At 44.5% G+C, this 18,382-nt stretch overlaps 1 protein-coding gene and 1 long non-coding RNA gene across 5 annotated transcripts in view; one reads left to right on the top strand and one right to left on the bottom strand.

Moving 5' to 3' along the window:
* The first annotated feature begins 959 nt into the window (after window positions 1-959).
* Window positions 960-17,406, top strand: LOC117875296. The gene is made up of 3 exons (XR_004645248.1): window positions 960-1,747; window positions 5,375-5,542; window positions 15,924-17,406. It is a non-coding gene; the product is annotated as an uncharacterized LOC117875296 (long non-coding RNA).
* Window positions 10,766-18,382, bottom strand: part of GRHL1 (grainyhead like transcription factor 1) — a 74,899-nt gene continuing 67,282 nt past the window's right edge. For 3 of the 4 annotated variants that reach the window (XM_034766492.1, XM_034766488.1, XM_034766490.1), the window contains exons 15-16: window positions 15,995-16,059; window positions 10,766-13,074 (exon numbers count right to left, since the gene is read on the bottom strand). In XM_034766492.1, the coding sequence (XP_034622383.1) occupies window positions 12,960-13,074; window positions 15,995-16,059 (180 nt within the window). In that variant the 3' untranslated portion in view covers window positions 10,766-12,959. Of the gene's footprint in view, window positions 13,075-15,445; window positions 15,493-15,994; window positions 16,060-18,382 lie in introns of all 4 variants that reach the window. The other variant, XM_034766491.1, reaches the window with a different exon arrangement.

Below are 18,382 nucleotides of genomic sequence, written 5' to 3'. Positions count from 1 at the left end.
TGCACGGGCTGGGCTCAGCACAACTAAACACATACGTCGAAGTCAGGGACTCCCTAAAGCTGCACTGCTCTGCAGATAAGAGGTTTGCCTGCTTGACCCCTCTCTGACATGCCCGTGGATTAACATGCATGTGCAAGAGACACCCTCTCGGCCAACACTGGGGATGGAATCAGAGACCTCTACAGCTAAAGGCACAACTTGCTTGAGGTTAAGCTGAAGATCTGGGCTCTACAGCTAGGAGTTGTAATTGACTCATCATCTCCTCTGTGCATCAGGCACGAGTCACACATGGATGTAAGCATGATCCAGTATGCCCTTGGGAACATGGCATCTATATAGAATCATAGAAGAGTTGGGTTGGAAGAGACCTCAGGAGGTCATCTAGTCCAATCTCCTGCACAAAGCAGGACCAACCAACCCCAACTAAATCATCCCATACAGCTCATCTGTGCCTTCTCTTGCATGAACGCTCCCATATCTTCTGGGAGTGCCTAGGGCCAGCCTTTGAAAAAGCTGGCCAGAACTCAGTGACATTGCAAAAGAGGGGTGAGGGATAAACAACCCTTTGCCTCGAAAAGGAGCTGAGAGAAAAAAAAACAGCAATACAGAGACCATTATTGTGTCTTATTTATCCATCACTGGGCACTCTGCAGTGCCGAAGAGACGCATTCCCTGCCCTGAAGAGTTTGGAGTCTGGGTTTAGACAGAACCTCGTAAGTGACAACTGATGAAGGAAGAGCAAGGGCTGCAGTTAAGATCATAGGATTGTTTGTTTACCAATGTGTCTCTCTTGCTGGCAAAGATGGGGTTGAGGGAGTGGCCCTTGCAGTGAGCACTGGAGTTGATCCAGGGCAGGAAATCAAATCAGTAGGTTTGAGAGAAAGCAAGAGCGCTCATCAGAATACAGGTCAAAGTCCCCAAGCATTGGGGGGGCGGGGAGGAGAGCCAGCAGTGAAGGAGGAAGGAGGGGGAGCAGGGAGGAGCTGGGTAGTGGCAGACAACAGCAATGCTAGGAGACAGGAGCAGTGACAGCAGGTAGCTTCAAGAAGGTAATTAAATACACACAAGAGACTCATAACTGGTTATTAGATCACTTGAGTTTTTCCTTTCACCAGATCTAAGAGTCGGATCTCTGCAGTCAAAGCAGCAGAACGAATAAAGGGAACAAAGAGCCTGCATGAGAAGAGGGTGACTGGGGATAAAGCAAGGGAAGAAAACCACATTGCAGCTGTGTCACACAGCCTCTCACTCCAACTTGTGGCCAAACAACACTGAATCATCAGCTTTCAACCCTAACAACGGGCAACCAGCCAGTCCATTCATGCCATCCCACAACCCACAGGAGAACACGCACCTTCTGCATGATCAGGCAGGGTGGCAGCCAACAGCTAACTGGGCCACCTGACCCTCCCCGCAAAGCACAACAAGTACAGCCTAATGCCGGGAAAGCAGGAACAGCTCAAACCCAGAGCCAGCTCTGAATTTGCACAAAGCTCAGAAGTGTTTGGCTGAAATCACAATACATGAAACGCATTCGGCTCTTCACTCCGAACAAGGAGCCGTGCTAGAGGGTGTTTCATCCCTTGGAGCTCCCCTGGGAGAAAGCGTATTGACTCAGGCCCCTCTTTGCACATTGCCTCTAAGCAGCTGGCTGTTGACAAAGCTGAAGAGCAGGAACACAGAGGGAGATGTCCCACAGGGGAAAATAAACCAAGCACCTGATAAAGCTGGTGATACGAGGGCTAAGGTAAAAGGCAAGAGCTTTTCAGCATTTGTTCTCATTGCTGTTTTAATGATTTACTTTTGGTCTTGGGGCACTGACCTTACCTTGGTCATGGCAGGGGCTTTTGGAACAGCATGTCTAAATCAGTCCTCCTTCCCCATGGCTGATATGTACATTTCTTGTGACTTGTACGGAATGTGAACAACAGTGGAAGTGGGGTCAAATAGTTTGAGCAGGGGGCTGGGAATCAGGGCACCTGGGTTCTACGCCCAGCTCTGTCAGTTGCTCACTGTCACGTCTATGCAATCCAGTCCTTTGTAAAGAGCTTTGAGACAGTGGCGTAGCTAGGAGCGGAAATTTGGGTGGGCCCCGACTTTCAGGTGGACGGGCAATGACAGACTCTGCTAGCTCAGCTTCTCCCCCGCTGCCACGCCCTCTGCCTAGCCCTGGTTCCCCTGGACACAGGGCTTCACCCACCAAGCTGGGCACACACATGGGGCAGTGCAGAAAATGGCAAGGCAGAGCTGCCGGAGCATAGCTTTCTGAAGGGTGTGTGCATAGCTCCCTCCTGGATTTCAGCTGCCCAAGTGATGCTAAGTTGCAGTCTACCCAGGCCCACCCGAGGCTATACCCCTGCTTTGAGAACTTTGGAGTTAAGACATCACCAAACCTTTTGGCACAAAGAATTACACTGCTCTACAGCCAAAATGCTTCTGAAATAAATGTAGTCAAACTTTACTAATTCTGGGTCACTGAGAACGAAAATTATGCTTAAAATTGTTGATTGGCTCTAGTTTTCAAGATATGCTATTGGGTCAGTATATACGATCCTTGACTTGGGAATGGCGGAGGATAATGAGTTATAAAGGGAAGGGATCTCAATTTAAACCAGAAATGACTAAAATACATCTTTGACTAGATCTATGAATAAATCGATGACTGGGTTTGGACAGTACTTGCTTTTTAGGCAAAACAATGAATGATGCAATCTGAAGCTGGTATTGCGTCATACATGATATGAATTGCATCATGTTATTCCTAGAAGTCATGGATGATGCAATCATAACAAAGCTTACATCACTCTGCTAAACAAATTGCCCTATATCAGCTCTAGAAATCATACAATGTCGTGCTCTCTTATTTGTCAGTGTTTGATTTTGCAAAGGGACACATTTCTGTTTAGCCAAAGTGAGCAGAGATGCCTTGTACTTGTGTGAACAGTGCAGATAACTTCTGCTATGTTTGTGGTGAAGTGACTTTTGCATCACAAAAGCGCAGTATAACCACTATGGTTAAGAAAGCCTATCACCTTTATTTTGGCTGCAAAATTGGAGATCAGGACAAGAGGTGGGCCCCACACGTATGCTGCAACACTTGTGGAACAAATCTTCGCCAGTGGTTGAATAGGAAAAGGAAATCTATGCCTTCTGCAGTGCCAATGATTTGGAGAGAGCCAACAGATCATACCAGCAATTGTTACTTCTGCATGGTGCCTCCAGTTGGGAAAGGTGTGTCAAAGAAGAAAAAGTGGACTGTGCATTATCCAAACATTCCATCAGCTATACGCCCAGTACCCCACGGAGAAGGACTGCCGGTTCCTGATGCACCAGAATCATTCTCACTTGAGTCAGATGAGGAAGAGGAAGAGGATGAAACTTCTGGTCCTGAACCATCAATGTCACAGGACCCACATTTTCTCCCATCCTCCTCCTCTGAACCACACCTCATAACACAAGGTGAACTGAATGACCTTGTCAGGGATTTGGAACTACCCAAGAGTAAGGCAGAGCTGTTGGGCTCCAGACGACAGCAGTGGAATCTCCTGGCAGGTGATGTTAGGGTTCCATGTTCCGTGACCGTCAAAAGGATCTTGTCCCATTCTTCTTCATGGAAGGTGATCTTGTAGCCTGCAACAACATCGATGGTGTGATGGCAGCCCTCAACATCGTTCACGATCCAGATGAGTGGAGACTGTTCATTGATTCATTGAAGACGAGTCTGAAAGCTGTTTTACTGCATAATGGCAATGTTTTGCCATCAATTCCAGTTGGTCATGCAGTCCATATGAAGGAAACCTATGACAACATGAAACAACTTTTGAGGTGCATAAACTATGACCAACATCAGTGGCAGCTTTGTGGCGATTTGAAGGTTGTTGCTCTCTTGCTTGGTCTGCAGACTGGATACACAAAGTACTGCTGTTTTCTCTGCGAATGGGATAGTCGTGCAAGAGATTCCCACTACATCAAGAAAGATTGGCCACTCCGACAGTCATTGGAGCCTGGGAGGAAAAGTGTTCAGCATCCACCACTTGTTGAATCAAGGAAGATTTTGTTACCACCCTTACACATCAAGCTGGGTCTGAAGAAGAACTTTGTCAAGGCCATTGACAAAAACACAAGCAGCTTTCAAGTACCTCCATGGAAAATTTCCAAGGTTAAGTGAAGCTAAGATAAAGGAAGGTGTCTTTGTTGGTCCTCAGATTCGTGAACTTCTTCGAGATGATGCATTTGACCATGCACTGCGTGGCAAGGAAAAGACGGCATGGAAAGCCTTCCAGTTAGTGGCAATAAATTTTCTCGGAAACAACAAGGCAGACAACCACAGGTTGTTGGTGGAAAACCTCCTCAGGGCATACAAAAGCCTTGGTTGCAACATGTCACTAAAGATACATTTTTTGCACTCTCATCTAGATTTTTTTCACCGAACTGCGGAGCAGTGAGCGACGAGCACAGCGAGCGATTTCACCAGGACATTGCAACAATGGAGAAACGCTATCAGGGCAAATGGAGCCCATCAATGCTTGCAGACTATTGCTGGACAGTGACAAGAGATGCTCCATTTAATGAATACAAGAGACAAGCCAAGAAGCGCCGAGTAGACACTGAATAGGACTAAACTATGTACATAACAGTTTTTTGCCTTTTGTTTCATAATAAATTTTATTTATATAACCCTTTTGCTGATTTTTAAAGTGTTACATAAACAGGACAGGTGAAATATTATCATGTAAAGCAACCATAAACACATGAAAAGACCTAGGTTTACAGTTTATGATTAAAACTCTACTATCTACACAATATACATAGACATAAAATGTAAAAACTTAAATATCTTAGAAACAGTAGCGAGTTATTTTAATTGTCATATTTGAATTCAGCACATCAAAATACATAATAAATAGCACATTTTATCTCTGAAGCAGATGACTTCTCAAAAATTGTAGACCAGTGTTATTACAGTGTCTTTGAAGGTAAGCTAAGCCATGGAGAGTCTAGAGACCCACCTGGCCCCAGGAGTGATCTACTGGACTTTATTTATTACTGTTTGCAAGGTCCATGCAATTCTTTTTTTAAATAAAGAGTAAAATTAAAGGTAGCATATTGCTGGGAGAATCCCAACAATATCCTTGTCTGGGGCCGGCCTTTCGAGCCAGAGCCCAAGGTAGTGCTCCTAGCTCTGTGGTGACAAAACAGGTGAGCCACCCAATTCTTGGGCACAAACTCTCCCCCATCTCCTCCCTCCCCCCACCCCAAGAGGTGACTACAATCCAAGGGCTCAAGTAACTCTCCTGGGTAGCTGTGTCTGGAGATATGTATGGGCTTCATCAGTCTCTCTTCTGAGCACTCCCTTTGTCTCCATCCCTTCCAGACTTGCACCTTCTTTCCCACCACCCCACCTACTTGGAACAACCTCCCAGGGAATGGACACGCAGTCCCACTACTCTCCTCGCTCAGATGCCTGAACACCTACCTTTTCCATGGAGCGGTCGAGCTGGAGGGACTGGGACCACCCTGCACTTCCTAGTGTAGCACTCAGGTTTGCATGGAGTTCTCTTGCCTTTATACATTTGGGGCTAGAATTACTACTGGCACAAGTGGATACAACTCTGTTGAAACGACTGGAGTCAGATCCCTCGGCCAACTTGGCTCATTGTGCCAGACTGGTAGCTCCTGGGGCAGCTAACTGTTGGGCACACGGTGTTGAACCCCGCACCCCCACCTGTGCTGACAGTGCTACAGAGTCAGTCATAGACCATGCATGACACCTGCTATTCAAAGCCAGCACTGGCTTCCAGGTGCAAATCAAGCTGCATGAGCCCCCTGTGATTTGGGTCCTGGATTCCTTTCAGATTGCCTTTCCCTTCTGTAACATCATGGCTGTTGAGATCAGCTAGGTGTGAACTCCAATTCAGTCTCAGTGCAGGACCCTATACGCTATAGTTGTTGTTTTTTCCCCCCTTCTTCAACATGTTGGTCAAACAGAAGACTAAGTTCATTGACCTACAGGGCAGAGCACAGCTCATCTGTTGATTCAGGCGATTGCCCGGAAAGATTGAGGATAGAGGAAGAGTAGTGGAGTTCAGTAGAGTGGACATTGGGCACCAGATTGTTTTCTTTGGTATATTTGTACACACACCCAGAGTCTGTGTGATGGGCATATTTTATATATTGCAAAATAAATCAAGCTTAATCTGCTGAGCATGCCATCAATTCACAAACCGTGTGCACAGGCAAAGAAATCAATCGGACAATGGAAATATAGCCCCGTACAAACAAGAAACCAACAAAAAACACTGAAGGCAAATATTTAAATTACCAAAAATAAAATTTAAAAGACCTGAAATACCTTTCACTGCACCATAAGTGATGCATCTAACGACCAGGCCAGGGAAAGAGCTGTCACTGTGACCTTTCTGCCAGGAGCCTGACAGCCTCTGGGGCAGATTTAGAATTCAGATTTCAAGTTAAAAAAAAAAAAATAGATTGAAGTCAAAGCAGCAGCCACTCCTCTGTTATAAAGCTCAAGCTTGTCCCTGCCAGCAGGTAGGGGATCTTGGGGGACAACTACTGCACTGGTGGGGTGTAAAATAAACTTTATTAAGAAAATGCAAAACCAGGGAAAATTCAATAGTGAGGGGTACGGGGTTTAAGGTAGACAATTGGGGAGGGATTTCTTTTAGTAAATAGGATAAGGGGTTTCAATGGTGGGGTACAATACAGTGGGGTACAATACAGTTGGTAACCAATTAACACTGAAGTATAAATGTAACAGGTAGCTAACAATTTCTATGTAAAGAGTGTGTCACAGCAGCATATAACCAACAGTATGGGTAAAATGTGTTAACTGACCAACAACTTTAGGTAAAAAAATGTGTCACAGTGGTGTAAATGTAAAGTGTGAGGTGTGTTAGAGAGGAAAAGGGTAACCAATGGGGTTTTATGCTAGACTTCAGTAATACAATTGAGGTTTGGCAGCAGTGGGAACGGGGTGAGCACGTGCGGGAAGGGATTAAAAGAGAGAGAGAGAAAGTGGTAGAGAAGTGAGGTTGGGGGATGGGGGAGGAGCCGCCCGTGGTGGAGCAGAGGCCAAAGGCAGAGGGAGATTTAAACTCAGGGAGAGACAGAGAGCAGACAGGCTGCAAGTTTAAACAGCAGAGACAATTATACAGAACACAGTAAAATCTTACCTATGATTTAACTTAACCAAGACTACACAAATTAGCAAGTAACAAAACACAATGCAACAATTCTTTAAGCCTAATTTACAGAGTACAATGCAAGCAATTTCCTAAACCTAACTTAACTACAGCTATGCAAAATGAAATTACAATTTATCTAGACTAAAAGCTAAATCTAACCTAATGGGTGCACCTTATACCAAGGGTAGTTCCAGAGGGCAGACTGGTGTGTGCCCAGGATACAGCTCCAAGGGGGGGCGGAGGGGGATTAACTAGTGGTGGCTGCAGCAGTGGGGTGGCTGCAAGCTGGCAGCCCAGGATACAGTCCAGGAAGGCACAGGCCTATTTCCAGCAGCAAAGGCACTGCGGAGCAAGAAACAGATTACAGATACGGACCAAGGAGATAGCTTGGGTCTGTCTGCTGGGGAAAGAAAGCCAGCAGGTAAAACAGGGGGAGTGTGCAAGAGGTTTTTCCTTACCAATCCCCAAAGCAGCAGCAGGAACAGCAGTTTCAGCATCAGAGGACACAGAGAGGGCTCGATTCGCTTACAATAACCAGGAGATCTCCAGGCACAAATTCATTGTTTGTGGGAGGGGAGTTTAAAAACAGGGGTACGCTCAAAAACAAACGAGAGCGGGGAGCGGGCCCCCTAAAGACCCCTAGCTGATCAGACCAGGTGGCAAAGCAAGGACCTTCTCCGGGGGTCTGATCAGAAAATGTCTGTTTTTAAGGGCAAAAACAACAAGGAGTCTGGTGGCACCTTAAAGACTGTTTCCCGCCAGTAACTTTGATTGGTTCCTCTTAATCCAGGGGAGGAGAGAAGGCAGGGAAACTGCAGGTAGGCACAGGACATGTCTGGGCAAGTTCTGAGTCACAGGTATGATTCTCATGCTCAGCTATATGGCCACTTTAGGTCTTGCATATCTGGGCAGAGCACCCTACACGGAGCCAGGTCCTGAACAAAGAAGCTAGACAAAGAGCGAAAAGCCCCCCTCTCTGAGCAGAGCAATGGCTCCAGTCAGTCTGCACAAGCCATTTCCATGAACAGGGCCAGGCTGTGACTTTGGTTAGTTCCATGGCCGGGGGGCGGCCACACAGCACAAACAGAACAGCAGGGGGACAGCTGTAACAGACAAAGCTCACCTCTCCGAGAGGTAACTCAGAGCCTACTGTAGGCGGACTGATTGAAAAGTACACGTTCTGAATCTCTAGGAGGTGATTTACCTTCACATCAGCTCCATCAGGCCTCTCCTTTGCACATAAGAGGATTAGCCCCACAACCAAACTTTTTTTCCCCCATTAGAGAGTGCGAATAAACTGCCAGACTGACATCTTTGGAGAATGAAATGACAAAAAGAGCACAGGCAATAGCAGTGCCAGCTTTTCCACAACAATCTCATAAGAGCTGCTTTGTTAACAGTTCCAACTGTGGTTGATTGGTTGGTTGGTTTGGGAATTTTTAAAATGGGTCCTGAGATCAAACCCATTTCATGAAGGCCAATGCCAGACGTGGTAAGTTTTGGACACCACCACCTTAGGCTGAATTTGATCTAGCCACCCTAGATGAAAGATTCTCTGCATCCACTAAACTGCTCAGTTCCCCCATCCATAGCAGTTGCAGTCTTCACAGACTGGGCATATCACTGCAGGCAGTGGCACTCTGCCACTGAGGGCTGGCTTGCAATGGAACCAATGCAAATTGCCTCAACCCTGGTGCATGCAGGGTTTCATGACGCCGCATCTCCCAACATGCTTGTGTGTAAACGCACACACACACACACACTCTCTCTCTCTCTCTCTCACTCAGTAGGGTCTTACTATGCCCCAGAATGCAGCCGGTCAGGGCCAGGGATGCTGATCTGCTGGCCCTTAAGCAGGGCCAGCTCAGGCTTTTTTGCCGCTCCAAGCGGCGAAGGAAAAAAACACCTGTGCCACTTCATTCCTCGGCAGCGGGTCCTTTGGTCCGAGAGGGACTGAGGGACCCGCCGCCGAAGACCCAGACGTGCCGCCCCTTCCCATTGGCCGCCCCAAGCACCTGCTTTGTTCGCTGGTGTCTGGAGCCGGTCCTGCCCTTAAGGGGGCAGGGATACAAGTGATACAGACACTGCTATAGCGGAGACATTCTGCCAGCTATGCTGCTCCTCCCCAATGGGAGCCCTGTGTGCCCAGGAGCCTCTTTCCCACCAGGAGACGTGCTGAGTTCCAATTCTGCTAAGGCTGTGCTTAGCCTAGTAGCCATGGGAAAGAGGGGTCCTGGCTGTAAAAAAGTAAAATGTCTTCCAAACAAGTAAACAGGTTACAGAGAAAAGTCAGCTGCCTCCCCAAGAGCTACTGCAGCACCAGCAGCATTCCAGCTTCTCTCAAAGCTGCTGTTTGTAGATTAAAAAAATTAGTAATTTTGCAAGGCCCACCCACTACTACAGAGAGAAACAGGAGCATTCTTTACAAATAGCCTTCACTGCAGCAGCACTGGGAGGAAACACACACAGCAAGGTAATTCTGAATCCACAGTTGCAGACAAGAGCTGGAGACACTGCTGGAGTCCAATAGAAGGAGAGGCGCATTTGGCGGAGTGGCAGTGGGTTCTAGAGCCTTTTGCCTGTGCGCTCACCTTGTCTGAAACAAGCACTGAGCAGGTTTGTATTGACCACAGCAGATTGTGATAGGAGCCTGGTGCTCACCAGGGACAGGTCAGGTGCTCATGTCACAAAAGCCAAATCCCCCCCACCGGCACCTTCATTAGTAGAATCAGCCGAGTCACTATAGGCGGAGAAGTGTGGCAGGTCAAGGTGGGGGAAGCTTGTGCTGCCATCCCCCCTACTGTACCTCTTCTGTGGCTAAGCAGAGATCTTCACGCTCCAGCCCACAGTCTGGCACTTTTCACTAGCACTAAAATAAATCAAATAAACCCCACCGCCCCGCAAAAAAACCCTTGAGTTTAATTCCCCCCCGGACAAGATAAGGAAGGATCCACTCTTTCAGCTACTTACCTGTAGTTCTACACTGGCTTCTGTCAGCTCCCTTAGGAAAGCCCCTGGTACCCAGTTCCAGCTAAAAGCAGGGAGAGGCGGATCCCTTGAGAACTGGCATATTGCCTTCGGGGACAGGCGGAGAGTTTAGAAAATGCTTTCTATAGGACAAGAGGCCTACTGAAAGAACAACTTCCGAACTGTTTTTAAACCTCTCAATCAATTAAAGAACTAGAATACTAGCGACAGCAGAACTCCACAATCATTAGATTACAAGAACAATGGGTGAAATCCTGACTCTATTGAAACCAATGGGAGTTTTGCCGTTAATTTCAGTGGAACCGCCCAATGATCCTTTACCTTAATAACTGTCAAAATGTGCATGCGTACGCGCACATACGCATACACTCTCTCAAGTGATCTATTTGGCTTGAAACCAATTAATATTAACACTGTTTTGGTGTTTGTTATGAGGAGATAAAAACAAAGCAAAGGGTGTCTCTGTTGGTTGATATTTGTAAGGGAAATGAGGAGGCAAGGTTTTTTGTTTGTTTTGTTTTAAAATTGCAGAAGGGAGGCTAAAGTTTGTTAATTACATGAGAGAGTCGGAATTAGAAATGGACATATAAAATTTAATAGCTTTGGTTTAAAATGCATCTTCAATTATACAATTAAAAAAACAGTAGGCAAGACCAAAAACTCCAGTTTGATAAAGCATACAACGTTGCTATTATTATAAGACCCGTTTCCCAGAGTATTTTATAGTGGAAAACAATCCCTAATTTAAGTCACATACTTCATTAAGATAACAGTAATAAGAAATAACATTCATATCAAGTCTACATCTACAAATGATCTAAATCTACTTCCCTAGCCCTAGACGGATTCTGTAATAAAACTTCCACTTCCAATAAAAATGAATATAAATTTGTATTTCTATGCGAGTGTACAAGAATTCCCTTGCCACGGTAACATTTCCCCCCTGAATTCATAAATGGAAGCCCAAATTGCAGTAAATTCAGAGAAACTTGGAGTACAGCAGACTTCGGGGTTTTTTCTTAAAACCAGGATGTGCTTAGGAGAGATTACACGTTGGGTGCAGTCTCATCAATATGCCCACGGCATTACAGGCATGTTTCTCTTTTAGGGTTCAGTCCTACAGGCTGTCTGCAGTCTGCAAAAGCACTGAGCACTCAATGTTTGCTGAACACCTGTACAGAGAGATTTTCACACAGCATGGAATATGGAGCGCTCAGTAGGTCAGCAGATTGATCACTGAGGAGTAATGGAGGGGAAGCAGGCCTGGTGCGGGAAGACGGGGGAATAGTCAGAGTAAAGGCTATGACAATGCATAGCAGCAATTTTAAATATTTTTTAATATTAAATATTAAAATATTTAACAGTGTTTCAGTCACAGGCAGCCACTGCTCAGTTTCTCTTCTCACAGATACAGGCTTGATGCTTCACGATGAACACTGAGCATGGTCTGCTTGCCAGCCTGCAGGACCCACTCCCCCTACACCTTCTTGGATTGCGAGCATTGTGCTACATGGCCCTACTGGTGGTTTGGGCCTTAATCTCTCAATCCTTATCTATTCACCTGCAGGATCAAGTTCGCAGAATCATAGGGACTGCCAGACTGGATCAGCATAGTGGCCCATCTAGTCCAATATCTTGTCTCTGACAGTAGCCAGCACCAGATTCAGGAGGTGGTGTGAGAAAGCCTGGAGCAGGCAGTTACAGAATAGCTGACCATAGGGAAAACTTCTTCATAAACCCAAGAGGTTGGCTTATCCCCCGGAAGCACAAGCCCACAGCTCCTCTTACTGAGAATACACAATCTCACTACAGGTACAGAATAGGAGTAACAGCCATTGTAGAACTTTATTTGGTAGTGTACAATACAAGCCTAACCCACCACACCTCACTGTACAGAGGGGTCTGCTGTATAGTAGGCATCATTCCTTCTGCTTAGGAAAATCCTCTTTAAACAAGTCATCTCTGGGCGTGCTATGAATATACAACGTGCGCTCAGGTTTGGCGCATACTAGGTTTTTAAATAACTGTTTGCCTGTATATAGTATCCTTTTAGGGAGGCTTCATTGCATATATTCACTGTATATACATGAACACCATATTTTTTATATATATATTATATATGACTCCTATGTACACATTTACAAACCTTCAAAAATATATTGCACTTATATACAATACAGCTTCATGTCAAATGAGTTCACACGGTAACTTAGGTAAGTTCTTCATGAGCAAGGCAGTTTTACATTCCCCAAAGTATTATACAAGTGATTTCAGCAACATGCCCTGTTCAGCAGTAAACATTCTTGAGTCTAGTCTCCCACATCCACCTGCAGCTCCCATTAGCAGGAATGGGAGCTGTGTAGCTGCATCTAGCAGAGAGCAGTCCAATAAGACATCATTAGCTGATAGGCTCACATGAATATTTAATAGATAAATAGAAGTTAGAATATCACCACTATTTCAAGGCTTCTCTCCCCATCCCCATTTGCTAATGTTTTGTACATAAATATTATTTAATTCCTGATATCTATGTTCATTCATTTCAAGTGCACTGAGTTAATGAGCATTGTTTTGTCCTTTCGGAAGAACAGAAACGTGACTGTATCGACTTTGCTAAACAAACACTGCTCCGATCCCTGGAAGAACTCAACCCACTGGGTTTCTTCTAGAGAAAGTGATTCGTGTTTTACCCAGAAGACTAAATTACAGAAAAATGTTCATCTGAGACCTTCATTTAAAATCCACAGAGATTTGATGGCTTTGGTTTTAGATCTCAGTGAGCGTGAGCTTGTAAGATCCTCCAGCCTCTTCAATCTGTAGTTGGAAGGTGTCTTCATTCGAATAGTGCTTCACAATATTGTCGTCCATGTTGATCAGGATTCTAGGAAGTAAGGCTGGTAAGTATTACAGCTTAAAGTGCAGAAGTTACCAGAAATGCATTAAGTGTTGCTAATTTAAAGCTAAAAGAACACCTCTGGACTGCCCAGAAATAACTTGGGATCTCTGCTACCCCTCTGTGACCCTTCATCTCTATTATGGTTCAACTCAATGGTTCTCAACCAGGGGTACATGTACCGCTGAGGGTATGCAGAGGTCTTCCAGGGGCTACATCATCTCATCTACATATTTGCTTAGTTTTACAACAGGCTACAGAAAAAGCACTAGTGAAGTCAGTACAAACTAAAATTTCATACAGACAATGGCTTGTTTATACTGCTCTATATATTATACACTGAAATGTAAGTACAATATTTATATTCCTATTGATTTATTTTATAATTATACGGTAAAAATGAGAACATAAGCAATTTTTCAGTAACTGTGTGGCTGTGACACGATTGTATTTTTATGTCTGATTTTGTAAGCAAATAGTTTTTAAGTGAGGTGAAACTTGGGGTATGAAGACAAATCAGACTCCTGAATGGGGTACAGTAGTCTGGAAAGGTTGAGAACCACTGGTTTAACTGATCTAATCTGCTTCAAAAGTTGCTGCTGTGACTTCAAGCCACACTTACAAACCATTGTCCACAATTTGAAAGAGCTGCAAGGGAGGGAGAATGATTTCGAAAATGACAAACAGAGCTGGGAGAGAGTCTCTCTCTCTCATACACACACACACACACACACAAAATAGCCTGGTTGTGACACTCACCTGAATGCAAGACACATAGACAGAGCATGGTCTTGGACCTGGTTCTCCCGATTCCATATAAATAATTAAATATTCACTAGTGCAGGGACTTGGACCGGGGTCTCACAACCCAGGTGAATGCCCTAAGCACTGGGCCAGAGAGTCAGTCTCTCACTTTCTGTCCCAACGAATGTTTGTTTATTTATACAAAATGTGGAACAACTCCAACAGGAGAGACAGAGACAAACCCCATCCCAGAATAGCCTGTTAGATAAGGCACTCACCTGGGATGCAGTTAGGGTGACCAGATGTCCCAATTTGATAGGGACAGTCCCAATTTTTGGGTCTTTTTCTTATATAGGCTCCTATTACCCCCCACTCCCGTCCCCATTTTTCACACTTGCTGTCTGGTCACCCTAGATGCAGTAGACCCAGGTACAAGCCCCTGCTCTGAATCAGGATGCTGGAGGCATCCCAGGCAAGTGCCATTACCACTGGGCTTTGGTTATTCTGGGGTGTGGCCTCTATATTTTTGCAGAAAATATCAAAAGGTCAGAGGTTTGTCCCACAGCAGAACAGGAAATTTTTTGAAATCTTGAAGGTTTTCATGGGCTGGGAAAACCTTTTTCAACACAGCACTCCTGACCCACAATCTTTGTGAAGCTAAATCCGTTTCAAGACACATGGACACTTCACAAAGCTCTGAACTGGTTCAGCTGGACACCTAACAAATATAGTGAGAAGGTGGGTGAGTCACTATCTTTTATTGGAGCAACTTCTGTTTGTGCAGTTCAAAAGCTTGTCTGCCTCACCGAGATCCTCCTCATGTCTGGGAAAGGTACTCAGAGGGTATGTCTACACAGCAACTAGACACCCATGGCTGGCCCATGTCAGCCGACTTGGACTTGCAAGGCTGTTTCACTGATATGTGGACATCTGGGTTTGGGCTGGAGCACAGACTCTAGGACCCTGCGGGCCCAGGCCCAAGCCCAGATGTCTATATAGCAGTGAAACAGCCCCAAAGCCTGAGCCCGCGAGCCCACGTCAACTGGCACAAGCCAGCGTGGGTTTTTCTTTGCTGTGTAGACATACCCAGAGTGTCACAGCTAAATACAAGGAGGAACAGGCTGTTTAGCATAAGTAGCGAACACACATTTCAAGGGACCATTCAAGGTGAAAATGGCCAGTTAAACACAGCTACAACTCTGCCCACAACCTAACAATTACGGATGTGACAACAAAAGACAACAGGGATGGCAGTTCAATTGCTGCAATCTGGACAGATCAGACCACTTCCTCTTTTCCTGAAGTGGTCTTTATGGCTACAGATGCCTGCCTAAATTGAACTGCCTTTGGTTAGCAAAGCACACTTTCAATTCACAGCTTTCCCAGGCAGTCCTGCTTTAGTCCTTTGACTCACAGGAGGACAGCTCTTTACAGCACATTCCAAAGGCATGCAACATTTAAGGATTGAAGACTGTGTCTAGTTCTGGTGTCCACAATTCAAAAAAGATGATAAATAATTGGAGAGGGTTCAGAGAAGAGCCATGCGAATGATTAGAGGGGTGGAAAACATGCCTTAACCTTACAGTGAAAGGCTCAAGGAGCTCAATATATTTACCTTAACAAAGAGAAAGATAAGGAGTGAGTTGATTAGTCTGTAAATACCTACATAGGGAACAGAAATTTGATAATAGAGGGCTCTTCAATCTAGCAGACAGAGGTATAAACAAGACCCAATGGCTGGAAGCCGAAACTAGACAAATTCAGACTAGAAATAAAGTGCGGGGTTTTTTGGTTTTGTTTTAAACAAACTAAGTGAGGGAATTAAAGGCAATGATGAATTCTCCATCAATAGCTATTTTTAAATCAAGACTGGTGTTTTCCTAAAAAAAGATATGCTCTAGTTCAAACAGGAATTAACTCAGGGAAGTCCTGTGGTCTGCGTTATGCATGAGGTCGGACTAGATGATCAAACTGGTCCCTACTGGTCTTGTAATCCATCTGTGAATTTTGGAACAGATTTAGCATCTGTGTTGTGTATGAAGGGAGCACGTGTGCATGCAGGGGGTTTATAATGTGTATTTCTTTTCCTAAAGGCCGGACAATAACTCAAGATATCACCCTTTCTTTGGAAAGCTGCAGTAGATGCTACTCAAGACATACTCACCCTTTTTTACATTTCTTGAAGATTTTTCCAATTTTATCAAAAGGAACATCATACTTGTCCGATATCTAGAACATAAAAAGAAAACACAGTCCCTAAATCAGGTAGACTGTAGGCCACTTTGTATTTCACTTTTACTCAGATGCACGATACAATGATGTAAATCAAACAAAACCCCTGCCTTGCAAGATTGACACTGACATTCCTAAAAAATAATCCAATCGACAGGACATGCCAATTTTTAAATTATTATTTCCAGTTTACCAGTGAATTCATTACTAGGACAGGAATGCAATCAGTTTCAATGCTTAATTTTCTTATTTTCACTTTGAAGTTCCTGGCCAAATTTTTCAAACGTCCATATTTAAACAACTAAATAAAAGCGTTCTCATGACTGAGCAAACCCTCTGATTTCAATAAACAACTGAATCATGTTTTAACCACGACTGCTGCTATCAGGTGGTAACTGGGTTCCACGCATGGTGGCTTTATGTATGGCAGAACAGGCCTTAAAGAAAATGGGCATCGCTCACCAAGGATCTTCATTTTCCGTGATTAAAAAATAAATACAATTATCCGATAAAACCCCTCATTTTTCTGCAAGTAAAATGAAATGCTGAACTTTAGTTTCCTAGCCACAATATAGATAGGTATCAGTTGAACACAATGTTTTATTGATATATTTAAACTTGTAAAATGCTGGAATGATCCAGTCACAGTGCATTGTTTCTTGACTGTTGTCAATGGCCCTGCTGTTTCAGTCTCATTTTCGTTTTTCTGTTTATGTTTAGCACTTCCCATGTGTTCTACAATTGTCTGCCTTTGAATGTAATCTACAGCCTGGCTGCCTACAGTACAGCACATCACCATCAATGTGAAATTTGTCCTTGCCACACTCAGTGACACGGTCTTTAGGGGGGATTTTTAAAGTTTTCGGCATCTTTTCATAACTTTAATTACTCACATCTAGAGGCTGAAGTGAAATTTGAGATGCTGTAAAACACAAACTCCTGTACTCCATTACGTAACCTGTGACATTTCACTCCATATTCTTTATGGAAATGGACTTATGATATGAATATGACGTAACTGAGTGAATATTTTAAGATATCATTGGAAAGCTTATAATTTACTGAATGTGATTATCCAATTTGTATGCCTGTATCATTTCTGTATCTGAAATTAAGAATATTGACTATGTATCTGTATTTCAACTATGCTACTTTGGGTGACGCCCACTGCTAACACTTCAGGTATAACAATAGAAAGAGCCAGACAGGGCGGATGGCCCATCAGCGAGGACAATGGACTGTGCAAAGGCTTGGCCTTCCTGCGGACACTCCATACTGCCACTGACTCATGGACGCTGTGATCCTACAGAGTCAGGTGGTCTTGTCACCTGATACTAAACATTATCTGGAACTTCTTGTAACTTTCCACTGGAAGGGAAGGGGTGTGTGTCAAATTTGGGAAACAGGATTCCCGCCTTATGTAAATCCTATTTAAGGGTGGGGAGGAAGGCAAACGAGGCTCCTCCTCTCCATGGCTTGTCTGCCCAAGAAAGAAACACTGCTAAAGCCACGTGAAGAGAAGGCAAGGGGGAAGTCCAGGCTGGACCCCTGTCTCAGGCTGGAAAGAAATACAACTGGAACTCTGAACCACAGAAACTTTTCAACCTGCCTAAGATAACATTTAGGGTAAGAAATTACATTTCATAACCTGTTTCTTAAGTATACTGAGCTTAGCTTGCATATTTTGCTTTATTTGGTCAGTAATCTGCTTTGTTCTGTCTGTTATATTATTTAAAATTTACCTTTTGTAGTTAATAAAATTTGTTTTGTTTATTATTAAACCCAGTTTTTGTCATTTCTAACGGGGGGGCAAGGAGTTGTGCACATCTCTCTTCACACTGAGGAAGAGGGCAAATTTTATGAGCTTGCACTGTACAAATATTTCTCTACAGTACAAGACAGTAGTATTTGGGTTTGTCTCCCAAAAGGGGTGGGCACGTGAGTGCTGGGGGAGCCCTCTCACACAGAGCAGACTTCAGTCTGACTGCAGCGGGAGGGAGGGAGGGGGAGGGGGTGCTGCAAGAGGCCGGAGAGCTTAATTCAGCAAAGCAGTAAAAGGGAACCCAGGCTGATTGAGCAGGGGGAGACTTAGTTAAACCCCAGCACATCAAGGGGCATCCCAGAAGGGGGGTCCAATCCGTCAAACTGCTCCCCGTATATAGAGGTTATTAGAGTATGTCTAGCTATGTAAATTTAAAGTGCATTAAAAAAATCAACTACAAGAGGGGGAGGTTTTGCGCATTGAATAGGCGACACTGGTACTTTCAGTAAAATGTAGTTACTAATTATGTACGTTTTTATTTTTTTTTTTACAAAAGGT

Source organism: Trachemys scripta, chromosome 3 (assembly GCF_013100865.1).
Source record: "Trachemys scripta elegans isolate TJP31775 chromosome 3, CAS_Tse_1.0, whole genome shotgun sequence".
Taxonomy (NCBI): domain Eukaryota; kingdom Metazoa; phylum Chordata; order Testudines; family Emydidae; genus Trachemys; species Trachemys scripta.
Note: the sequence above shows the minus strand (reverse complement) of the source record. Positions and strands in the feature narration are given on the sequence as shown.